Source organism: Schistocerca piceifrons, chromosome 4, assembly GCF_021461385.2.
Source record: "Schistocerca piceifrons isolate TAMUIC-IGC-003096 chromosome 4, iqSchPice1.1, whole genome shotgun sequence".
Lineage (NCBI taxonomy): Eukaryota > Metazoa > Arthropoda > Insecta > Orthoptera > Acrididae > Schistocerca > Schistocerca piceifrons.
The window spans coordinates 363,748,995-363,776,038 of record NC_060141.1 but is presented as its reverse complement, the minus strand read 5'-3'; the positions used below and the strand labels follow the sequence as shown (position 1 = coordinate 363,776,038).

At 40.1% G+C, this 27,044-nt stretch overlaps 1 protein-coding gene across 1 annotated transcript; it reads right to left on the bottom strand.

Moving 5' to 3' along the window:
- Window positions 1-1,435: 1,435 nt before the first annotated feature.
- LOC124795212 (aurora kinase C-like) lies at window positions 1,436-26,733 on the bottom strand. Its single transcript, XM_047259128.1, has 7 exons — window positions 26,473-26,733; window positions 26,286-26,381; window positions 25,246-25,437; window positions 25,038-25,172; window positions 24,769-24,927; window positions 10,128-10,359; window positions 1,436-1,834 (listed from the first exon to the last, which is right to left on the bottom strand). Exons 1-7 carry the CDS (start codon window positions 26,556-26,558, stop codon window positions 1,736-1,738), a joined length of 999 nt encoding a protein of 332 aa, XP_047115084.1. The 5' UTR covers window positions 26,559-26,733; the 3' UTR covers window positions 1,436-1,735.
- Between the last annotated feature and the right edge of the window lie 311 nt (window positions 26,734-27,044).

Sequence of the window (27,044 nt, the reverse complement as noted above, 5' to 3'; positions counted from 1 at the left end):
TGTAAGGGGTGTTGTGAAGCAGTGGTTTGAATCTTACCTTCAAGATAGAACTCAGGTGGTAGAAATCATCGCAGAACATAAAAATCGGATAATCAAGTGGGTCTCAGATGCAAAGAAACTGGAAATAGGTGTCCCACAGGGCAGTGTTCTTGGTCCCTTATTATTCTTGCTTTATACAAATGACAAAAAAAAAATCCTAATATTTCTACCAAAATAATGTTGTTCGCAAATGACACTAGCATTATTATAAGTGATGATAAAAAAATCATTAACCACCACAACTGATATAGTCCTGAAATATATTGAACATTGGTTTAATGCTAATGAGTTAACAATCTAAGTAAAACAAATTATATACAGTATGGCAAAGCAACTCAAGATATGGACCTCCAGTTAAAACTAATGGATAAGAAGATGGAGAGTGTACAATCCACAAAGTTTTTGGGCATGCACATTGATCAAACTTAAGCTGGAAAGACCATCTCAAGAACTTATTCCACAGGCTCAATTCGGCATGTTTTGCATTGAGGATATTATCTAGAGTATGCAGCACAGACTGTACTAGTCTAGTGTATTTTGCTTACTTTCAGTCCATCGTGTCTTACGGCATAGTGTTCTGGGGTAAAACTAAATCAAGCTTAACAGATATCTTCAAATTTCAGAAAAGAGTTATACGAATCATAACACGTAACTCTCCAAGAACTCATTGTAGGCCCCTTTTCAAAGAACTGCAAATACTCAATACCATCACTGTATATTTTTAAAAGCATTCTGTGTACAAGAGCACATGTGAAAAATCTACGTACAAATGAGGACTGCCATAATTATAATACTAGAACTCGTAAGAATTTGTATGTAGAAAGGGTAAGGACAACACAAACCCAAAAGCATGTAAGTTATTTTGGAATAAAACTCTACAATGCTCTGCCAGTGTACATGAAGGCAATAATAGATGAAGTAATTTTTAAGCTCAGTCTTAAATTTTAACTTTTAAGCAAAACTTTCTATGACGTAGATGAGTACTTTGTGTGTAAATTTATTGCCAAAAATGTTAATTTATATGTCTAAATTTGTACTTTTAAAAATGCCTTGAAAGTGATATTCCATTATTGTCTGTAGTACTAGTATGATAACTTTGTTGTGACAATTCCTACATCATGTAAACGATATACAGGAAGATAATAAAATGAAATGAAAAGCTTTCCAGAGTTTAGTGGGAAGGAGCAGTTGGGACAGCAGGGAAGACTTCACGAATTAAATCATTCCAGCAAAATGTTAGGTTTTTTAATACAATGAATTCAATAAATTACAAATCAAACTTAAAACCAACATCTGCACAATGAATAATTCAATAAATACTTTTAACAAAATTTACATTTAATTGATATCTTACATTTGTATACATAATTAAAAAAAAAAAATTTCAGCTTGAAAGTTAAAATCTTTCGACAGTAGGAAGTTAATCTGGTGAACTGAAGAAATTATTACCTCTGTAGGAAAACAGACAACAAAATTGGGATCAACATCACATCCAAATATTATTAATAAAAACAAAAGTCAGAAAATTACAACGTTATTAAGTAAACAATCAATAAATCACATAAAAAGGGATTTGTTGTTAATCACAGTAATTCAGTGCAGTTTCAGTGTCCTAGATCCATTCAGTATCTAGACTGTACTGTTCACAGGTAACTGATTCATGTGCCTTTCACTTGTTGCACCAACAGCATAAATCTTATTTTACATTCTTTTCTGTAACAGCATTTTTAAGAATCCATTGGTGTTTCAATACTTCTTGCAGAGGTAGTCTGTTCTGTGGCACAACCACAAGTAGCTGCAAAAAAGAGATGAACTTTGTTAGCTCAGATGTTAACCTACAGCCAGTAAACCATTCAATTCCAATGGAAATAAAATTTAAAAATATCAAAATTTAAAAAATTTAGATGAGGCAAACTAAGACATGTCAGACTGATCAAAATGAGAGAAGGTTGCCAATCATCAGCTCATTTATATAATAACCCAATGAATAGCTATTTCTGACACATAGCATATCACACATTACTGCAAGACAACATTCATCTCATTGACTTTAATTAAAGCTTATACTCAGTTCTTTGTGATAGGTAAAATGTTGGAACTCTTCCATCTGTTATGTTTTACTGCCATGCATAATTTTTTTTCTATTTTTAGTGCAGTTGCATATGTTATATGTAATGTGTACATGAAAGTGTAAAATTGTTATTTAGGCAAAGTTCTATTTCAATGTATTGACTAGTTCACTATATTGATCTTCCCCATTACAATGATGCAATTAGTTTTACATGTTCACATAATTAAAAGTTAAAACAAACTGACAATTATAAAACAGAACATAGCAAAAAACAAACATTGTGACATGATAGGCATAATCTTAAAAGGTGTTACCATTCCTTTGAAAGTTGACAATTCACTCTTCTTGCGAGTATACTTTAATTACCTGGAACTAAAAAAAAAAAACACACACACACACCTGACATCAAAAGTTCAAACCTTCATAAATACAGTTGCCCATTTTGCCTCAGTGCAGTGTACTTCGACACTGTACTTTCTTAATATATTTTTTCTAAGTCAGATGATACCCCATTATTAATTGATGAGGTCGTTAACAAAAATTTTGCATGATTTATCATAAGGTAAAATTACTTTCAAGCTGGATGTCATACTTCTAGTTACAGTATTCCCAACATAGAAGCATAACAATTTTACTTTTACACTTTACAAGTCTTCAACATTTTTCGTAAACCTGGTAACTGAAATCCTATAATCCATCCAAAATCTAACTTAACCGATTGTTGAAACATTATGTAGTTCCTCACAACAAATATTTGCATGCCTTCTTTAAATAGTCCACCCAACCCTAAAATCACCAGACCAGCTTCAAATATGAAATGCGTATCACCTATTTGAAAGGGGGCAGTGGCCAGAAAGCATAGAAGAAATTACTATGTCAGTCCATGCAGGAAAGTTCACTGCAGTCATAACAACTCATAAAATGTAATGTGTTCAAGTCAAATATTATATTCTGTCATTTATTAACTCAATGACAGTATCTTGCAATTACTTCACACTGTAAATTTGCATTCAACTTTGATGACTGATTCACTTTGATGATCGCCACTTAAAAGATGTCGATGGCTAAAAAGACAGTGCCCTATCCGGAGTCTAGTTAAAATTACCTCCTCCCGACGACGCGTTCAGGAGGAAGAGGTCCAAGCACAAGGAAGAGCTTTCATGTCCCGCAATTTATTATGGGTAAGTGTCTACCAATGCGTGTGCCATAAATGAACAACACGTCGACATAAAACGCTCCGTAGATCGGCGAAGGGAATCGATTGAATAGCTGGCCGAGGAAGAGAGACTGCAGCCTTGGCTGCAATATCGGCCGCCTCATTTCCACAGATACCAACGTGTCCCGGGAGCCAGAGGAACGCCACTGAGACGCCCCCCCAGGTGGAGCAAGCGCACAGTCCTGAATCCGGTGGACCAGAGGGTGCACAGGATGAAGAGCTTGGAGACTGAGGAGAGACCTGAGAGAATCTGAGCAGATAACGTACTGTATCCGCTGATGGCGGCGGATGTAGTGGACAGCCTGGAGGAGGAGGAGGAGGAGGAGATTAGTGTTTAACGTCCCGTCGACAACGAGGTCATTAGGGACGGAGCGCAAGCTCGGGTGAGGGAAGGATGGGGAAGGAAATGGGCCGTGCCCTTTCAAAGGAACCATCCCGGCATTTGCCTGAAACGATTTAGGGAAATCACGGAAAACCTAAATCAGGATGGCCGGAGACGGGATTGAACCGTCGTCCTCCCGAATGCGAGTCCAGTGTGCTAACCACTGCGCCACCTCGCTCGGTGTCGACAGCCTGGAGAACAGCGTAAAGCTCCGCAGTATAAACCGAACACTGGTCGGGAAGCCGAAAGTGATTTGGGGTGTCGCCAACAATATAGGCACTCCCTACAACTAACGATGTTTTCGGGCCGTCAGTGTAAATAAATGTGGCGTCCGTCATTTGTGCACATAGAGCAGCAAATGCCCGACGATAAACAAGTGAAGGGGTACCATCCTTGGGAAATCGACAAAGGTCACGGAGCAGGCAGATCCGGGGACGGAGCCAAGGCGGTGCTGTACCCCAAGTTGTCAAGAAGGTTTTAGGAAAGCGGAAGGAAAGAGAATGGAGCAGTTGACGGAAGCGGACTCCCGGTGGTAGTAGGGAGGAGGGGCGACCTGCATACCCTACATCAAAGGAGGCGTCGAAAAAAAGGTCATGGGCTGGATTAGCAGGCATGGAAGACAGATGGCTAGCATAACGACTCAGAAGGACTGCTCGCCGATTGGACAGCGGAGGTTCAGCAGTCTCAGCACAAAGGCTTTCCACAGGGCTGGTGTAAAAAGCTCCAGACACTAAACGTAATCCACGGTGGTGGATAGTCTAGACGCCGAAGAATAGACGGCCGAGCAGAGGAGTAGACTATGCTTCCATAGTCCAATTTTGAGCGCACTAAGGCGCGATAGAGGCGGAGAAGGACCACTCGGTCCGCTCCCCAGGAGGTACCATTCAGGACACAGAGGGTGTTACGGGATCGCAGACAGCGAGCCGAAAGATAGGAAACGTGGAAGGACCAGCACAGTTTTCTGTCAAACATAAGACCCAAGAATTTAGCGACATTTGAAAACGGAAGGTTGACAGGACCTAGATGTAAGGAGGGTGGAAGAAACTCCTTACGTCGCCAAAAATTAACACAAACTGTCTTACTGGGAGAAAAACGGAAGCCAGTTTCGATGCTCCAAGAGTGGAGGCGATCGAGACATCCTTGAAGACGTCGTTCAAGAAGGCTGGTCCGTTGAGAGCTGTAGTAGATCGCAAAATCGTCCACAAAGAGGGAGCCCGAGACATCATAAAGGAGACAATCCATAATTGGATTGATGGCAATGGCAAACAGTACAACATTCAGCACGGAGCCCTGGGGTACCCCGTTTTCTTGGGAGAAAGTACGGGAGAGAGTAGTGTTCACCTTCACCCTAAATGTGTGCTCTGCCATAAATTCGCAAAGAAAAAGGGGCAGCCGAACTCTAAATCCCCAAGAGAACAGTGTGCGGAGGATACCTGTCCTCCAACAGGTATCGTATGCTCTCTCCAGATAAAAAAATATTGCTACTGTTTTGCGTTTCTGGAGAAAATTGTTCATGATATAAGTGGAGAGAGCAACAAGATGGTCAACTGCAGAACGATGCTTTCGGAATCCGCATTGGGCAGGTGTTAAAAAAGACTGCGGGATTCCAGCCACCACGCTAAACGGTAATTCACCATATGCTCCAAAACCTTATAGACACTACTCGTGAGAGAAATGGGGCGATAGCTAGAGGGGAGATGTTTGTCCTTTACAGGTTTCGGAACAGGAATGACGATAGCTTCCCGCCATCGTCTGGCAAAAGTACTGTCGGTCCAAATTCGATTATAAAGGCGAAGGAGGTAACGCAGACTATGGGTTGATAAATGCAGCAACATTTGGACGTGGATACCATCCGGTCCTGGGGCGGAGGAGCGAGAAGAAGAGAGTGCATGTTGGAGTTCCCGCATGGAGAAAACAGTATTGTAGCTTTCGCGATTTTGAGAGGAGAAAGCAAGAGGTCGCACTTCCGCTGCACGTTTCTTCGGGAGAAATGCTGGCGGGTAATTTGAAGAGCTAGAAATCTCAGCAAAGTGCTGACCCAACGAGTTAGAAATTGCGACGGGGTCCACTAATGTGTGATGCGCGACAGTGAGCCCAGAGACCGGGGAGAAACTAGGCGCGCCTGAGAACCGTCGAAGCCGACTCCAAACTTCCGAGGAGGGAGTGAAGGTGTTAAATGAGCTAATAAAGAATTTCCAGCTTGCCTTCTTGCTATCGCGGATGACACGACGGCATCGCGCTCGGAACTGCTTATAGCGGATACAGTTGGCCAAAGTAGGATGGTGGCAGAAAACGCGGAGAGCATGTCGCCGCTCACGTATTGCATCACGGCATGCCTCGTTCCACCAAGGAACTGGGGGGCGCCGGGGCAATTCGGAGGTGCGTGGTATTGAATGTTCCGCAGCGGTAAGAATAACGTCGGTAATATGTGTGACCTCATCGTCGACGCTGGGAAAGTGACTGTCATCGAATGTCGCTAGAGACGAAAAGTGTCCAATCAGCTTCGGCAAACTTCCAGCGTCGCGGGCGGATGTAGGGAAGTTTAGGCTGCAGTCTAAGGACACATGGAAAGTGGGCACTCGAGTGTGTATCATCAAGAGCGAATCATTCGAAGCGCCGAGCTAGCGGAACAGTACCGACCGCAAGGTCCAAATGAGATAAATTTGTCGTGGAGGCAGACAAAAATGTAGGGACCCCAGTGTTGAGGCAAACTAGATCTGCTTGGTGGAAGACGTCTAGCAATAGTGAGCCACGTGGACAAGGATGTGGAGATCCCCAAAGCGGGTGGTGGGCATTGAAGTCCCCAACCAGCAAATATGGGGGTGGAAGCTGACAAAGAAGATGAAGGAGATCAGCTCGTGCCATTGGTGTGGACGATGGAATGTATACAGTACAAAGAGAGAACATGTATCCGGAAAGGGAAAGACGGATGGCGACAGCTTGGAAGGAAGTGTTTAAATGGATTGGGTGATAATGGAGAGTTTCATGGAGAAGAATCATGAGTCCTCCATGTGCTGGAGTGCCTTCAACAGAGGGGAGATCATATCGGACGGACTGAAAATGAGGGAGAACAAAGCGGTCATGGGGACGCAGCTTTGTTTCCTGAAGACAGAAGGTGACTGGCGAGTAGGATTGTAAGAGGATCGACAATTCATCTCGATTAGCTCGAATACCGTGGATATTCCAGTGGATAATGGACATACGGTGAACAGAAAATGGAGGAATGTGACCAAGGTCGCTGTCAACTCAACGACTGCTCAGAGCTTGCGACCGACAGCATGGAATGGCATTCAGCCGAAGGCAGAAGATCCTGATCCATAGGTTGGTCAGGAGCAGCTCCTGCCACCAGCGATCGGCCGCCAGCAGTGCGCCTTGGCGACACAGAAGACGGCCGAGGGCGATTTCCGCCAGGTGGTGCTGTAGATGGGACACGCCTTGGCAGAGAAGGAGAGGAACTGGGGTTCTTTGTAGCCTTCTTGGAAGTATGATGTTTAGAGGAAGGAGGAACCGATGGTTGGGAAGTTGCGGTATGTAAAAACTCTTCACGAGTATGCTCTTTTTCGAAGTCTTGGTGTCTGACTTTTGGGCTAGAGATTTAGCAGAACTCGACGAAGGGCAGGCGAAAGTGGTGAGGTTGAACGGGCGATCTTTGCGCTGGCCGATCTGACGACTGTGGCACTAAAGGTGAGGTCGCAAGTCTGCGTGGCCGCCTCCTTTGTTGGCCGAGGAGAAGCAAGGACAGTGCTGTATTTTCCTGTCTGAGGCACGGTGGGCTGTCGACTGGCGAATAATTTTCGAGCAGCAAAGGTCGACACCTTTTCCTTCACTCTGATTTCCTGGATGAGCTTTTCGTCCTTCAAAACGGGGCAATCTCTAGAGGAAGCAGCGTGGTCACCGATACAGTTGATGCAGCGAGGGGATGGAGGTGGACACGCACCCTCATGGGCATCCTTGCCACACGTAACACATTTGGCCGGATTGGAACAGGACTGGCTGGTGTGATTGAACCGCTGACACCGATAGCAACGCGTAGGGTTTGGGACGTAAGGGCGAACGGAAATTCTCATAACCTGCTTTGATTTTCGATGGGAGTTGAACTTTGTCAAATGTCAAGAAGACAGTGCAGGTTGGAATGATGTTCGTGTCAACCCTTTTCATAACCCTATGAACAGCCGTTACGCCCTGGTCAGACAGGTAGTGCTGAATTTCTTCGTCAGACAATCCATCGAGGGAGCATGTATAAACGACTCCACGCGAGGAATTTAAAGTACGGTGCGGTTCCACCCGGACAGGTAAGGTGTGTAGTAATGAGGTACGCAGCAATTTTTGTGCCTGGAGGGCACTGACTGTTTCTAACAACAGGGTGCCATTCCGTAATCTGGAACAAGACTTTACAGGACCTGCAATTGCGTCGACACCTTTCTGAATAATGAAAGGGTTGACCGTGGAGAAGTCGTGACCTTCATCAGACCGAGAAACAACAAGGAACTGTGGCAACGATGGAAGAACTGTCTGTGGCTGAGACTCAGTGAACTTACGCTTGTGAGCAGACATAGTGGATAGTGAAGAAACCATTGCGGAAGAATCCCCCAAGATCACTGGCGTCTCCGATGGCGCGCTCCTCCCTTGTGGGGGCCTCTCTGAGGGCACTCCCACCTTAGGTGATTGTTCACACCTCCCGACAAACGGACGGAGGGACCAATCGGCACTTTCGGAAGGTATCAGCTCGGGTAATCACCCCTCCCTGGGTCTGGCCGTTACCAGGGGGTACGTACGTGTCCTACCTGTCTACCCGGGGCGGGGAATTACGCGTTACCCCGTCACCGGCTACGCATGGAAGTGCGTGGGTCGGCCTTCAGACACGCACAGGGAGGAAAAAAGAGACAGTTTCGAGCGTCCGTCTCCGGACGTAGGCACAAACCATACTCCCAGAGGGGGAGAAAGGGAAGGAAAGAGCCAGGGGTGAGGGGGGGGGGGGGGGGCGAAGATGGGGCACGGGGAAGGATGCGGAAAGGGAGGGTATGCAGCCCGGAAAGGAAGGAGGGCCACATTAGCTCGGGGTCCCATCACGTATCCACAAAAGAGTTGTGGACCCCCTGGGGGGGGGGGGGGGGGGATAGTGTGTTACACCTGTTAAAAGTATTTGGTCACCCAACATAGTTACTAATATTGTGACATATTGACTGTATTTTGCCACATTAGACAATTGCTGATTCTTTTGTCAAGTGTAGGTCTACTGCACTATAATCAGATAGAAAGAACTGTGACTAACTGCAGTATGTAACATTTCTTTAATAGCATTTAAAGAAGAACTATGAAATCTCAACTGGCTGTCAATTGTTAATACTTCTAATGTGTTGTTAAGAGTGATAATATTCGGCATTACATACTGTGTGGGCTACATTACTGGAATTATCCTTCTGCACTAACAGTTTTCAGCCTGTCACAATGACCAAAAGGAGAGACTCCAGCTACCAAGAACAATTAAGCACGTAAAGCAAATTAGTTATAACTGACAAAATAAAGTTCAAGCTGTCTTATGTTTGTTGCACGCTCTTAATTTTGTGTAATCTCCACATTATTGGCCTAGGTACTGTTTCAAATGGCTATTCTACCAATACGTCAACTGTCAATCCAAGTGCTTTATACTACTTGCGTGTAATAGTACAACCACCTTTCATAAAGCTATCATTGCCAACCGTTTTGCTCCCCCCTCACTAAAATAATTCAAAAGTCGCTCAACTGTAAATATATCTGTTTATCCAAACAAAACAAAATTGTGGCAAACTACTGGAAAAAAAGAGGAAAAAACATTACTTAAACAGCAATGGGAATCTTACTAATATTCTAACACAGCTGTTAAACAACAAAAGTTAAAATACTTCAACTAATTGGCAGATCTCATAGTTTAAAATTTTTATTTTTGTTTCACCTTAAGTTTCAAATTTGTATAAACATCCTCTCATTATGGAATGTACAGAATGTTACCGTTTCAAATAAAATACTGTGTGTGAGATCAAAGGTATTGGTGCTTCACATTTGTCATGAAGCTAAGTTTGAATTCATAAGAATTTGAAAAATTTCTCTCTGTTCTGTAACATTTAAAACAATGAGAACTTCATGTAGGAATATCAACAATGTAGGAAAAGATAAATTGCTACTTACCGTAAAGAAGACACTGCAACTGAGAAGACACTTACATAAAGCTTTCAGCCACAGTCTATATCAGCAAAAGAGAAACACACACCATTCATACACACAAGCACGCACACCTCATGCATACATTACCGCCACCTCCAGCATCTCGAGCCGGAATGCATTCCGGCCTGAGGTGCTGGTACTGTGCATGTCTGCAACTTAATGTGTATTCTTTATTATACCAACATTTCTTATTTAATATAATTATGAAATAAGGTCACCTTTGCAATAAGATCCCTTGCATTATTTGAAACAAATGGTGGGAATGAATATTGAGCTCTGCTTATCTGGCGACACATATCATCATAAACAGCAGATTCAAATGGCGGCTTGCCAACTAAACATTCGTAGCAAAGGACTCCAAGGCTCCACAGATCAACATTTTCATCATGAGGATGATCTTTGATCATTTCAGGAGAGAGATAATCCAGCGTCCCACATAATGTAGTCCTCCTGAAAGTGAAGATGTCAGGAATTCATGTGCCACAAACAAGGTGCAAACTAACAAATATGAACACACTTAAAGGCACAATGAAATCATGATTAATTATCTCAATATTACTGTGTCCCTTGAAACACCAAATGGTGTTCTTCCGTCGTCAAGAAGAACCTACTGCTTTGGCCTTTCACGATTTTATCAGCACATATTAGAAACCAGAATGTAGGGTCTTCAAAGTTGTAAAATAGTTAAGTTTGCAGACCATATTGCATTTAAAATGACTTGTTGGATTACATCTCCCAACTGTCCTACAGCAGAAGCTCAGACAGACAAGTACAGATGCCAATACTGTTTCACGCTGGAGTCAGCTATAACCAGTCGTGGGCAGCCCATTTTGTAAGTGATACTGTACCAGGTAAGCTGCTGATCATTACAGTAACATTGCTGGTTAACTGGCATTTTGTACAGGCACATTATCAATTGCTGGAAGTTTGTGTGTGGTATTGAGAGACGAGATTGCAGGAACTCAGTTTCAAGGTTTGAAGTGTCAAACAACATGTACGTTTATTCAAACTATACATACATATGAATATCAATTTAAAGAAACATACCATTATGATTCTATTCCATTTATGACCAAAATCTTCCATCTGTCACAAGATGGCACTCAAAATTTCTAGTTGAGCTTGCCTCTGTGGGTTTCGAATGGGCACCATTTCCATAGACTTCACTTTTCCAAACATCTTTAAACCTTGGTCTTTCACATTATGTTTTAGATTTATTCTTTGTCTTATTTGTTTACTCTTTGGATTTTCTGTTTTGGCCCCCTTGATTGTATCAAGTTTGATCCATCAGCAGTCACACAACACTCACTTGGGGAGTAACTCTATCAACAGATTTTAAATCACTAAGGAACTGGCCAATACTTGTAGAAGATTGAATTTCCATTAGAAGCAATAGAAACACAGATCAGAGCAGGAGGGAAATTTCAGTACAGCCGATAGACACATTTGTAAGTGAAAATGCTATTCCCACCTTTCAAAACTTAGTTTCTTCCTCAGACATGAAAGATGGATAGGTCTGAAGGACAGTTCATTCGAGTGCCAAGTTGAGAGGGAAACACTGTCATAATGAAGACAAGAGAAGACACAGATACGGGAAATTCTAAACGTAACACCTAGGACCTCTCCACTTCTTTACCAGAAGATTTCTCTCTCACATTAATTAACTGAAAAGCTAATAACATGTCAACAGCAATCCTAAGCATAGAAAAATATGGGAAATAAGTAATACAATAAGTATACATTGCAAACGTTTATTTAATCATCACATTTACCAACTACAAAGACTACATCGTATCACTACTGATGTAGTACCGCTTAAGGCGTGCTACTAGTGACTGTAATTAAGTAAACAAATCCTTCCAGCCACAAACAGTTTTGGGAGCCACTTTTAATTCAGACAGCAGGCAAGACTACAACCAATAAACCACTTAGGAGTTTTTCCAGCAGTAAGATGGCAATTACGTTTGGTTTACTTCTGGTTTCAAACAAACATGAAGCAGACTACTGAAGTTAATCTTATCTGCCCCAAGTAAAACACTGACAGTAGACTCCACATCTCACACTGTAAGTCTAGTGTTTTATATCCCTGCGTTATTCAAAGTAAAATTTAACCTGGTTTTTAGTACAGTTTCACAGTGTTGTAAACAACATGGGAATTTGGTTGGTTAGCTGATCATTTTGAAGAGAGAGGGAAAAAAAAATGTTTTTACGGTGCTCTAATGTCATTTCCTTGTACAGCAGTGATATTACACATTCATTCTCTTACAGAAATCCTAATCTTACAGCTTATGCTGTGGAACATTATGTTGTTTGAGAACTGGTGCTACGGTCTTTTGACACTGAACAGTAAGTGACGATTTGATGTGTAATCATACGTGGAACACTGACAGTGAGATTGTGTCTGTGACAAATTAACTGATGGAATTAAAGTGTCCACAGTGAGAGCCAAAATATAAGCTCCATCTATCTGTAGGTATCAATTCAGCTGCAGAATACCTCTTACTCTACAGCTAAAGTAGCTTAGGATAAGCTAAATCTAATATATGAAGATTGGCCTCTTAAATTTATAAGCATGGCTGAATTCTTGGTTTGACCTGGGAATGTAGCGCAACAGTGAGGTGAAGTTTTGTAAGCCTGGGCATAGCAGAGCACTGAGTACCTAGGCAGGTGGCTGTAGGCAGTGGCTGGAATTCCCTGAAAGGATGCTGGTGCTTGCAGCAGCTACAAACACATGGCTAGCTTCCAAGGTGTCCTTTTGTGGTTATGGAATATCACTTGGAGATATTTCATAGAAAATTACTAAGACTGAATCCACTAGAACAATGTAGTGAATGAGGATATCAAATTGTGTGTCTCGCATTACCAAGTTCAATGTAGCATTACAGAATGTTGTGAAACTAGTTTAATTGACAGTAGTTTTCATAAACAGGTTATGTAAAAATACTTTAGATAATGAAGCTGTCACATTCATAAACAATTAGTCAGAATGGAATGGAACTACAAAATTAACACAAATTACCACATTTTGTCCCAAATTTGATCCAGAGCAACAACAATTTTGATTAAAACCAATTATTTCGAACAGAACTAAATATACTCTACAACCACAAATTATGTCAGCAAGTGTTGCCCGATGGCTTTAACTTGTCCCAAATGCTTCTGTGCTTACATGTACATGAAATTCCTACTGCAAATTAAGTGTTATGCAATTTGAAGCAGGCCACAAATTAAATTGGCTGTAATTCAAAAGTGGTGTCCAATACATAGAAACCAAGAACATCGTGCAAACAAGCAGGAAATTGCTATGTTTTTATATGACATTTGTGCATGATTGCACCATATGTTATCATTAATGCTTAATACAATAGCTATGTTGGAATGTCTTGTAGGTTTGGTAAGTGACCAGCATGACCAGCAGGGGAGAGAGCGGGGGAGGGTGTTATTTCAGTATGTTTAGTTTCAAGAAAAACAATGTAATTTTTAACTATTGTCATTGTAACATCATTTTGTAAGACGTTCTTAAGACTATAGTGGAGGTGGCGTAAGACAATCCCTGACAGCTCAGCTTCTACCTGTGAAGCACTAACTGCTGCAGGCAAAAACAATAGGAATCTACAGACCAACTTTTCCATTCTGTGCTGCAGTTGAAAACTGTTTGAAGATGCATCATGGGAAGTGAACATGACAACTTATGAATGATGATTAGATAGGAACTAGTGTTAGACAAAAGTCATAATGATTGTATGAAATTACATGGCACAGAAATGGGATACATCTTGCGCAGAATGCTGTTTTTATAGAACAGAATATTTCTTAAAATATAAACTGTGCTCTTAGGTTTCAACCTAAACATCACTTCAGAAATCTGGAGATTCTGAATATACCCCACAAAGTTTGTGGTAAGATCATTCTATCAGCACAATTTTCTTGCACTCACATATATTGACTTCTACTCATAACCAATGAAACAATGGAATATGAAACAATATGCAAGGTAGTACTGTCACATTCTGAGAAATGTACAATTCATGAAGCAAATACGAAAACTACTAACCAATCTTATAATCCATATTTGCCAGATCAACAATCATCAATATCTAGCTATCCAAGTTGCAAACAAAAGTAATCAATTTGTATCTTCCACCACAACAAGTCATTAGAATCAGCAGTTTTCACTGACTACTATATTTTAAAGCTCATTGGCTATAATCAATAGAAAAAAAACTGATATCAGCAGCACGCAGTGGAACACCTGCTTACACCATAAATGGACTTTAGCTGATCTTTAAAATGTAGACTATAAAGCTAAAGCTGAGAACTTCCACATAATAGGTCACAGATGCACACTGGCCCAGGAACTCTTAGAACAAGAAATTGACAACAAGACACCTGTTTAAACCAAGAAGCAGCATTGTGCCAACAGCAGCCTCATCCACTGCTTTTTCAGAATATACTGTCCTGGCTTCAGCATTCCAGGAACTTCAAAGATTAAACAGTGAAATTTCTCCAAATACAAAGAACAATCCTACGAATTACCACCATATTTTACAGACTATAAAACACTTTCTTCAAAAAACTGCCTCCAAAATTCTGGCGCTCCTTTTACTTTAAATTAATATAAAATGTCCAGTGTGATTTAAAAATCCCACCAGTTTTAAAAGTAGCCATATATTTGATGCCTTGGGAAAGCTATCCTTATTTAACATTGGATTCAACTGGCAGCAACACTGCATTGATGAGACAAACATGAGTTGTGGGGATTCATAAGCTTGCTAACACTGTCTCCCTCTTGCGCCACCCCCCCCCCCCCCCCTCCCCATTGGAACCCAGAACATTGTCTAGCCTATGATGCATCATTGCTGTCTACGGTGCCAGTGAAAGGTATTCATATGATGCGAGCTATAAACTTAAAGTAATAGCATATGCAGAACAACATGGTGGAGTTTTGGCCCTCCAACAACAGAAAGCCATTTGTGATTGGCAGGTCAGTAAAGAACTTAGAAAGAAATGAGGAAGAATGTGGAAATAGAGAACTGAATGCAAAATGGCCAGAACTAGAAAATGGTGTATTGAAATGGATTGAAAGACACCATCAAAATGGCATCAGAATTAATACAAAAATGATTCAAATACATGTCCTTAAGCTAGTGCTACAGTGAAACTTTAACAGGGAGGGGTTGGCTGGTGCTACAGGCTTGTGAAATGCTACAGGAGTATGAAGAGAAATTATTACCTTCCCATAACTTTATTACTTAACATCAAAAGAAAACCAGTGTGGAACAAAGCCAAATAGTGAATATGTCGAGTAACAGAACAGTTTCCTTTAAAGTTGCTATAACTGTAGCGATACTGCTGTCCTTTAATATTGTGCTGCCAGTGCTAAACTTAATCCAATGATAATTTTTAAGTGCAAGACAATGCCAATACTTTCTGAAATACCGCCAGGTGGTGTTGATCATGTATAACAAGGGTTGCATGGAAGAGCCCGGTGTGAAACTATGGAGTTAATTAGTTTCATGTTCCATGGATTGTTTTGCATGATAAACTGTCATAATCTGCAACGATTCATTTTAATTTTCATATTGCTAACTAATTTCTACATCTATTTGTACTCAAAACATCACCATATAATTACTGGCTTAACAGAGTATAGGAGAGTTATTTTCTTGTGATAGATCAGTTTAGTAGACATTTGTAAAATTCTTTGAAAGAGAAGACAGGGAAATACATAATTTGTTGTTATTACAGGAGGACTTGCATCACAATTGCAACCTCTTGAAGTCTCGATAAATAAATAATTTAAAGTTTATATGACACAGGAATGGAACAAGTAGTAGTAGTAGTAGTAGTTGTTGTTGTTGTTGTTGCTGTTGTTGTTGTTGTGGTCTTCAGTCCAGAGATGGCTTTGATGGATGCTTCCAAGTTAATCTATCCTGCATGAGCATCTTCATCTCCAAGTAACTACTGCAACCTACATCCTTCTGAATCTGCTTAGTGTATTCATCTCTGTCTCCCTCTATGGTTTTCACCCTCCACACTGCCCTGCAATACTGAATCGGTGATCCCTTGATAGCGCAGAACATGTCCTACCAACCAATCCCTTCTTCTAGTCAAGTTGTGCCACAAATTCCTCTTCTCCCCAATTCTATTCAGTACCTCTTCAGTAGTTACGTGATCTACCCATCTAATTTTCAGCATTCTTCTGTAGCACCACAGTTTGAAAGCTGCTTTTCTCTTCTTGCCTAAACTATTTATCGTCCATGTTTCATTTCCATACATGGCTACACTCCATACAAATACTTTCAGTAATGGCTTTCTGACAAATCTATAATCGATGTTAACAAATTTCTCTTCTTCAGAAACATTTTCTTTGCCATTGCCAATCTACATTTTATATCCTCTCCACTTCAACCATCATCTGTTATTTTGCTCCCTATATAGCAAAACTCATCTACTACTTTAAGTATCTCATTTCCTATAATTCCCTTGGCATCACCTGATTTAATACAACTACATTCCATTATCCTCGTTTTTCTTTTGTTGATGTTCATGTTATATCCTCCTTTCAAGACACCGTCCCTTCCATTCAACTGCTCTTCCAGGTCCTTTGTTGTTTCAGATAAAATTACAGTGTCATCAGCAAACTTCAAAGTTTTTATTCTTCTCCATGGATTTTAATTCCTACTGCAAACTTTTGTTTCCTTTAATGCTTGCTCAATACACATATTGAATAACATCGGGGATAGGCTACAACCCTGTCTACCTCCCATCTCAACCACTGCTTCCCTTTCATGCCCCTCGACTCATAACTGCCATCTGGTTTATGTACAAATTGTGAATAGCCTTTCACTCCCTTTATTTTACCCTGCCATCTTCAGAATTTGAAAGAGTGTACCTGTCAACATTGTCAAAAGCCTTCTCTAAGTCTAGAAATGCTAGAAATGTAGGTTTGACTTTCCCTAATATATCTTCCAAGATAAGTCATAGGGTCAGTATTGCCTCGCGTGTTCCAACATTTCTACAGAATCCAAACTGATCCTCCTCGAGGTCGGCATCTACCAGGTTTTCTATTCGTCAGTAAACAATTTATGTTACTTTTTTGCAGCCGTGACTTATTAAACTGATAGTTCAGTAATTTTCACACCTGTCAACACTTGCTTTCTTTGGGATTAGAATCATTATATTCTTCGTGAAGTCTGAGCGTATTTTGCCTGTCTCATGCATCTTGGTCACCAAATGGTACAGTTTTGACAGAGCTTGCTCTCACAAGGCTATCAGTAGTTCTAATGGAATGTTGTCTACTCCTGGGAGCTTGTTTCGACTCAGGTCTTTCAGTGCTCTGTCAAATTCTTCACACAGTATCCTATCTCCCATTTTATCTTCATCTACATCCTCTTCCATTTCTGTAATATCGCTGTTAGGTACATCACCCTTGTATAGCCCTCTATATACTCCTTCCACCTTTCTGCTTCCCATTCTTTGCTTAGAACTGGTTTCCCATCTGAACTCTTGATTTTCATACAAGTCTTTCTGTTTCCTCCAAAGGTCTTAATTTTTCTGTATAGTGATATATGCCTCTAAATCCTTAGATTTGTCCTCTAGCCATCCCTGCTTAGCCATTTTGCACCTCCTGTTGATCTCATTTTTGAGACATTTCCATTCCTTTTTGCCTACTTCATTTACTGTATTTTTATATTTTCTCCTTTCATCAATTAAGTTAAATATATCTTCTGTTACCCAAGAATTTCTACTAGCCCTCTTCTTTTTACCTACTTGATCCTCTGCTGCCTTCACTATTTCATCTCTCAAAGCTACCCATTCTTCTTCTAGTGTATTTCTTTCCCACCTTCTTGTCAATCATTCCCTAATGCTCTCTCTGAAACTCTCTACAACCTCTGGTTCTTTCAGCTTATCCAAATCCCATCTCCTTCAATCCCCACCTTTTTTGCAGTTTCTTCAGTTTTAATCTACAGTTCATAACCAATAGATTGTTGTCAGAACTCACATCTGCCCCTCACTAATGACCTTAGTAGTTGAGCACCCTAAAACCCCACATCTGCCCCTGGAAATTTCTTACAATTTAAAACCTGGTTGGTATTGCTAAATCTGTCTTACCGTTATATAATCTATCTGAAACCTTCCAGTGTCTCCAGGCCTCTTCCACATATATAACCTTCTTTCATGATTTTTAAACTAAGTGTCTGCAATGATTAAGTTATGCTCTGTGCAAAGTTCTACTAGGCGGCTTCCTCTTTCATTCCTTAACACCATTCCATATTCACCGACTACATTTCCTTCTCTCCCTCTACCGAATTCCAGTCACCCATCACTATTAAATTTTCGTCTCCCTTCACTATCCTAATGATTTCTTTTATCTCATCATACATTTCTTCAATCTCTTTCTCATCTGTGGAGCTAGTTGGCATATAAACTTTTATTACTGTGGTAGGCTTGGGCTTCGTGTCTATCTTAGCCACAATAATGCGTTCACTATGCTGTTCATTGTAGCGTATTCATGTTCCTATATTTTTTTATTCACTGTTAAACTTACTCCTGCATTACCCCTATTTGATTTTGTATTTATGACCCTGTATTCACCTGACCAGAAGTCTTGTTCCTCCTGCCACTGAACTTCATTAATTCCCACCATATCTAACTCTGAATAGGTGCACTTTCCAAATAACTGTAAGTGATAAGACAATGAAATTTTTACTGCATACAATTTACAAGTAAAATTAACTTAATACCTATGATGGTTTAGAAGAAGAAAAAAAAAATACTCTCACTAGTAAAATTCAACTTTTTTTGTCCATTAATTATAATAAAACTGTTTCTGATTGTTTGGTGGTTCTCAATTTACTTGTAATAACTTATTACCATCTGCAGTACAAATTGACCAAATTTCATGTTTCTAATTCCATTAGTTTATCAAATAATAGTACCTGAAAGTAAAAAAAAAAAAATGTAGTTCTGAGAAAAATCCATTTAAAGTTTAATACTGCAATTCTAGTACAGTTATTGATGAGAGTTACTTACCACTAATATCTTCCTGCACCATACTGAGCATCATATGAATCATACTGATTTTTCTTCTCTTGGTCCCTCTTTTCTTTCCAGCTTCTTTTGTGCATTTTAAATTAGCAATATCTGCTTTGCAGATTCTCTCTCTCTCTCTCTCTCTCTCTCTCTCTCTCTCTCTCTCTCTCTCTCTCTCTCTCTCTCTCTCTCTCTCTCTCTCTCTCTATTTGCACCAAGGATTTTGCAGTATTTGAACTAGGTTTTATGCCCAATAATTCCAAAACCTCCGTTTTTCTAATTACACCATCATTGAAGCATAAAATACCATAATAAACACCAAATTTGAGGGTTGGAAGCTGAACAAATACAGTTTTGTTAAGTGGTTCCAAATGACAATTCACACATTCATTTAAATTTTGGGTTTTCCCATGAAGACATTTCTTCAACAAGGTATCTTTACAAAGGTCTTTAAATATCGGCTTAATTTCATTCATTACTGCTGCAGGTAAAGAATGTTTGTGGTCATATCTGGCACTTCTGTACTTGCACCAAGTGTCAGGATCATTCGGGCAAAGACCATGCACTGTATATTCATTTCTGGAAAGCTTATGGGAAAAGATAGCCCATACAGCTTTACTGATGTTTTCGAAATTCCCTACATTTCTTCTTATGGCCAAGCCATAATAATTCTGTAATCTATCTATTTCAACATTTGTCAGGTGACCTTTACCGCATATCTTCTTACCATCTCCCAATACTATTTTTGACCTTTCTTTCAAGAATCTTCTCAACCTCGACCCCATTCTCTTCTGGACATGCCCAATGCACTAATTTAGAAATTGTGAGATTAGGACCATAGGGTTGTTCTGCACATAACCGGTCATAAGCCTTGCTGTCACCGTCCCCTAAATGCTGTGTATCTGACACCTCTGTTTGCCACTGAATGATTAAAAATCCTGAGAACTCTTGCTACTTCCATGCCACCACTTGGACCAGTATAATTCATCTGACAGTTATGTTCATGCTCTTTCTCAGTTCACTGCCACAGGTTTTACAGTACTTGCTTAGAATATCTACAGCAATTACCTTGCCAGTATCAATTGATGTAGCTGTCACAACACCATTTAGTGAACTGTTGGCCATGTTTCCACCAGCTGCCATCAAAACATGCACAAATATCACCACTTTCACTGTCATCACTTTTCTTGAGTGCTTCTTCTACTGCTTCCTTCATTGAGACGTCACAAACTTCAGCAACATTGTTTTAAGTCATCAATGTTGCAGGATTTGGAAAGTCAGGTAATGCACGCGGGTACGTTCTGTTGCAATAGATCTGAGACCATAAACTAGCCGTATGTTCTCATATAAATTATTATTTGCCATTTTTGATGTCATCGTAGCAACTGCACCACATTTTTTGCAACTCTATGTCAAGTTTGACAAAATCCTGTTTACAAAGACACCAACTCTCACCCGAAGATACGTCATGTGGGCTTTCAAATAAAATGATGGAATGGTGTGGTGGACCTCAACTATGTATACTTTGACTCAGTGTTGAAATATTAAAAGTTTTGGCTGGTTTCGTTCTCTAGGGGTGGGATACATAGTTGGCACATTACAAGCCAAATACTGCTGAGTCTACAGTATACAGGGTGTTACAAAAAGGTACAGCCAAACTTTCAAGAAACATTCCTCACACACAAATAAAGAAAAGATGTTATGTGGACATGTGTCCGGAAACGCTTAATTTCCATGTTAGAGCTCATTTTAGTTTCGCCAGTATGTACTGTACTTCCTCGATTCACCGCCATGATTTCATACGGGATACTCTACCTGTGCTGCTAGAACACGTGCCTTTGCAAGTATGACACAACATGTTGTTCATGCACGATGGAGCTCCTGCACATTTCAGTCGAACTGTTCGTACGCTTCTCAACAACAGATTCGGTGACCGATGGATTGGTAGAGGCGGACCAATTCCATGGCCTCCACGCTCTCCTGGCCTCAACCCTCTTGACTTTCATTTATGGGGGCATTTGAAAGCTCTTGTCTACGCAACCCCGGTACCAAATGTAGAGACTCTTCGTGCTTGTATTGTGGACGGCTGTGATACAATACGCCATTCTCCAGGGCTGCATCAGGGATTCCATGCGACGGAGGGTGGATGCATGTATCCTCACTAACGGACGACATTTTGAACATTTCCTGTAACATCATGCTGGTACGTTCTGTTGCTGTGTGTTTCCATTCCATGATTAATGTGATTTGAAGAGAAGTAATAAAATGAGCTCTAACATGGAAAGTAAGCGTTTCCGGACACATGTCCACATACCATATTTTCTTTCTTTGTGTGTGAGGAATGTTTCCTGAAAGTTTGGCCGTACCTTTTTGTAACACCCTGTATTATAAGAATACACACGAGTTGAATGGTCAAAGGTCCCTATCACTCAGCAATTGCTATTGTAATGTAGGAATTTATAAATGAAAGATTGCAATTAAAGAAATTCTTCAGGTACTATTTTAACAACTTTAAATGATAGGTACAATAGCAGAAGTACCTTTAAGAATGCCCTTTATTGCTGTAGAACACTTATTGGTGTTGATGGTCCAGCAATTAAATAAAATATAAGTTGAACAATAGGGAAACAATAGATTCCTACGGCACGTAATTAGTTATGAACAACATAGTTCACGGGACATTCACTTCTAAACACACACCACGTCTTCACTGTAGAAGCCACAGAAATCTCACAAGTGCACAAGTCGGCACTCTTGAAGTATTTCTATCTGCCGCGACCACGCACAAACTGCTCCACATTCTCCAATGTCTTTCTCACGACCGTGCGTCCATCGTGCCTTACCGTCCCGGACTCTCTGTGACCTCTCCCGTACTGTTCTCCCACTTCCAGCCAGCCTTCCCATTCATGAGTGCTGCAATTGGCTCGAGCACTCCCACCATGTCTTCAAGCCAACGCACATTCACAAACATAGTGAAACACATTCGAAACACTGGATTCACATTTAAATAACTTGAAATTAAATAAATATTCCTACGGCTGGACCATAAACACACTAACACACATTACATACATAAACAAATTAAACAAACATTTATCAAAGGAATAGCAAGCAAGGTAGGCCAGTAGTCTAATGTCTCTGCTTTCTACAACAAAGTAAATATTTAACCAATTTCTTTATGAATAGGATGTATCTGATATAAACAAAGACAAAATGGTTCAAATGGCTCTGAGCACTATGTGACTTAACTTCGGAGGTCATCAGTCGCCTAGAACTTAGAACTAATTAAACCTAACTAACCTAAGGACAACACACACATCCATGCCCAAGGCAGGATTTGAACCTGCGACCGTAGTGGTCACGCGGTTCCAGACTGAAGTGCCTAAAACTGCACGGCCACACCGGCCAGCTATAAACAAAGACATAGATTAATAATTATATTTATAAGCATGCTGTTACCATTTTTTCGTGTAACTGCGGAGTACTTATGGCCTGACGCGATTGATAGTAATCTGCTACTTTGTCCTCCAACAACTCATGTACTATTCCAGTTACATGCCTGTAATTTATACTAATTTAGGTTTACACAAACAGCTTTCTAAAGACATGTCGATCGACAAAATCTGATGAACCGTTTAGATTTTAAAAATTTGTTGCTGTCAGACACTAAACTTTAAACTAATTAAAGATATTGAAAATCTGATTACACCATCAGAAGCATTGTGCAAATAATAGTAATGTACATGTTTCCTTTTTAGGTATCATGATTCATCTGGCTACTATTAATTTCTATACAAACTGTGCCACGATGGTTTCACAAAGTCCGCCATCTTTGGAACTCTTGGCATACAAGTATCTTTCATCAACACAGCGTCACCATGGAATTCCCGGCCACGCACTTGTGCTGGACCACTCTTACTCCGGCACCACGCGGCTGGCCCGCCGAGCGGCACATGCGAACTCTGAATTTAGAATATTTTCGGGGCGCCATAATTTGGCCGTTACCTCACAGTCACCACCACATATTCTGCAGACAGTATTTTTGGAAATGAAATCCCAGATCATTCTAAGGTTCATCATAATATTTCCAAACGAAAGTTCATCTCCACAAGCTGACTGGGAGGAAATGCCTTGAAGACACTGCAGTTTCTTTCTTGATTTTCTTCATGTCTGATAGTCTTGTGTCCTTTGACCCACTATCCTCATTTACCTTTACGTATTTATTTCCTCTGAATTTTAATTTAGACGAGAATTTCTTTATTCGTGGCATTTTTATGAAAACATGCAGAACCAGAGAAAACACAAATCAAGAAGTACTTCACTCACAACAAACTTCACTAAGTACAATGATTGACACTTGAAAACAATAACAAACACTATCAGAAAAATTAGTATTGATAGTAGATACAGAGTAGGAAACATTGAAGTGATAAAATAGAAGCATGAAATAATATGCAAGGAGTATAAGAATGCTGTGCATTATCTCCGCATGGCGCAAAAAGGAAGGTGTGGCATTTAAATGTCAGATTGCACAGAGTGTCAGGAAAACCATTACATGTCACAAAAATGTCGTATTTATATAAAAGAAAAACTGTTTCACACAGGAAAGACCAGGCATTTCAAATATGCTAAAATCTAAAAATCAAGTTTTTGAAGCCCACTTGTCTTCCGTCCCCCCTTAAGGGATCTGACATTCCATGCTCCAATCCATAGAACACCAGTTTTCTTTCTTCCGATAAAGACTTCCTCCCGAGTAGTCCCCACCTAGATATAAGAAAGGAGGACTATTTTACCTCCAGAATATTTTACCCAGAAGGACGTCATCATCATTTAACCACACAGTAAAGCTGGACGTCCTTGGGAAAAATTAGGGCTGTAGTTTCCCTTTGCTTTCAGCTGTTTGAAGTACCAGCACAGAAAGGTAGTTTTGATTAATGCTACAAGGCCTGATCAGCCAATCATCCAGACTGTTGTCCCTGCAACTACTGGAAAGGCCACCGTCCCTCTTCGGGGAACCACATGTTTGTCTGGCTTCTCAACAGATATGCCTCCATTGTGGTTGCACCTACTGTACGGCTATCTGTATCGGTGAGACATGCAAGCCTCCCGCACCAGCATCAAGGTCCATGGTTCATGGAGGGGAGGGGAACAAGCAGATAATGGATGAAACCCAACATGAATTCACACTGAAGGGAGCTTTAGTGTGTGTGTGTGTGTGTGTGTGTGTGTGTGTGTGTGTGTGTGTGTGTGTGTGTGTGTGTGTGTGTGTGTGTGTAAAATAGTGATGGTCTACAGTGAGGACAGACCTTGTTAAATTCCCCAAGAAGTGCATCTTAAGTAATAGTCTCCACGGCAATGAAGATCGCCTTATATATGAAGAGGTGGATGATGGAAGTTCAGACAGCAAATTTCAAGGGTTTTAAAGGTCAGTGCGGTTTTGTAAACTGAAAGCTTTTAGGTGGCTTTGCAATCTAACAATAAAAATTGTAAAAATGTTTTTCCAGTTAAGAAAAGTTGCTTAAAAATTGTGATGCATCTCATAGTACATAAAATGTCAACTCACTTTTCTAGGACAAATGGCTGCAAGGGTTGACATCACTTTACAATTAGGAGGGGGGGGGGGGGGGGGGGGAATGGGGAAATCAACCCAAGTCACTGCAGAGGAGCATATAGACCAAATGCAAGCAGACACGATGACAAAACTTATTGCGAAACTGTCAGCTGCTGATACAAAATATAGATTGTAAATTACTTTGTTAAATAAATATGATTCAGTTATGGTAGATAGCTAACATTAACTCTAGAATCATGTTCTATACACACCTTGAATGGGGTGAATGGACTGACCAGCCAAAGTCTGCAATTTTCAGTTCACCGTTAGCACCAATAAGCAAGTTTTCTGGTTTGATGTCCCTATGAATCACCCTTTTACTGTGGCAATACAGAAGAGCATCAGCCAACTGTGCTATGTAGGTAGCTGTTCTGAAAATTATTTTTGCTATTTTGAGAAGAAGTTGCAGAACAACACATTTAATCTCAGTTCTTACAAAATAACCTGCATCTGTGTACATTAACCCTCCACTGAATTTTACCTTCCTTCATCTAGCCTTTGTTGTGGCTGAGATTTTATTTCCTTGAAAAGTTCTCCTTTAGGAGCATATTCCAAAATAAGATATACTCTTGCTTTATCATGGAAATAACCATACATTTTCAAAATGTTTGGATGCCTGCAAATTTTGAGAAACATTATGAAGTAATGTATTTATGCTGCAACTGCAGAGTATAATCATTTCAACTTACCTTAAGTGTGACTGTATTTCAATTTCTCTTCTTAGCTGGTGCTGAACATTCGCACTTTCCAGCTGGGATTTGACTAGAACTTTAAGTGCAATTACATATTTCGAATTTTTTTCTCTAGCGAGGTAAACCTTCCCAAACTTCCCTTTCCCCAGTGCTCTCCCAATTTCAAAATCAGACAACGTCCAGCTCTTGCTGAAATAAATTTTATCATTTACTCTATTAATAGTTTTATATAGAGAAAGAAATTTGCTAAGGTCAACAAAGGAATCAAAAAGTCGAAGTAATATGAAAGTTGTCACGTTTGAACAGTCAATGTTCCTAAAATGTCTTAGTAGCTGTCAACCCTTTATTACCATATTACTGACAGTTTCAAAATGGGACTGGCCATTAATACTATTTTTGACACCATATGACCCGTATTGCACTGAAAAAGTACTTCGCCAATTTTTTTTTTTTTTAATAATAAAAGCTAGAAACACTTTCTGAAGGTTATAAAGAAATACCACAGTATAGGTACCATCAAATAGTTTATAACTATTCTTTTCTGAAAGATATTTGACAAGGAATTTTTACAGTGTAATTATATGATTAACATGTTCCATATAAGAAAACTTTCGTGGTTGCATATATGGGTGCAAGTCTAGGAATTGCAATAATACACATTGTAATTATAATGACCGCGATATTTGTTGTTATCACCTACCCATAGCACCAGTAACTACCCCTCTAAGAACATAAATAATGACCCAACATAAAGTTTTTAAAAAAAGAATCTGGTCCCAGAAATGCGGTGAAATAAAAGGCATTCGAATAACGCTACTGTTAAGAAATCTAAAATACACAAATGTACAGGGTTCTCCTTATCCATATGCCTTAACACTAACTAAATTAATATAAAAACACTATCATATTTAGGAATCAAGAAATTCTTCTCAAGTGTACAAACAATGCAGCATAAACGTAACCCAAGATTTCATTAAATAAATACATAAATAGTTGTTTACGTTAACAATGGGAGGTTATGCGGGGAAAAAAATTACCTGCTGGCCCGCGCATCTTTTGCAGCTTCTTCTTTTTTAAGTTCTACATTAGGCGCCTTCTGAGTAGCCGTTCCAGCTGCCTTTTCCGGCTTCTCACTGAAAACATGACCAAGTGTACCTCTGATATTGCTCCTTATGATTATAGTTGTATTGAAAAAGAAAGTAATTATTTCAGTAAAATATTTACGTTCGTGGATTCCGTAATTTTTCAGAAGTTTTGATGTCCAGGATCTTAATAACTTTCTTACGCGTTTCTTTCACTGTTGTTGACATTTCACGGTAAGTCCTACTTAACACTTAAAATTGAACTGTTTCGACAAGCACAAGTGCTCTGCGTACATTCAAATCATGCAACTTCTTACACGGTACCAGCTTTTACAAAACGCGCCAAATACTTCGAAACTTAATATTCTACAATCACCACATGTATCTGACAGAAGAGTGTTTTAAACCCAGATGCATTTAAAAGGAAACTGTGCCTGTTTGCTATTGGCTCTGTGTCGCAACAGTCATTTGTCTATACAGACCTAATTGGCTACCGCATGGTACCCAATGCAACAAGTCGATCTCGTAGTCGAACCTATGGTCGAACCACAGTCTAACAACTGTGTCTATCGCGGCCTAACACAAGAGTTTACTTGTATAAACGTTTCAAACTTTCAAAGAGGGTCGAGACTCGAGAAGACGATGACCGCCCTGGAGGTTCTAGCACATCGAACCTTCGTGTTCAAGCAGGAGATGATGATTGGGTTCAATCAC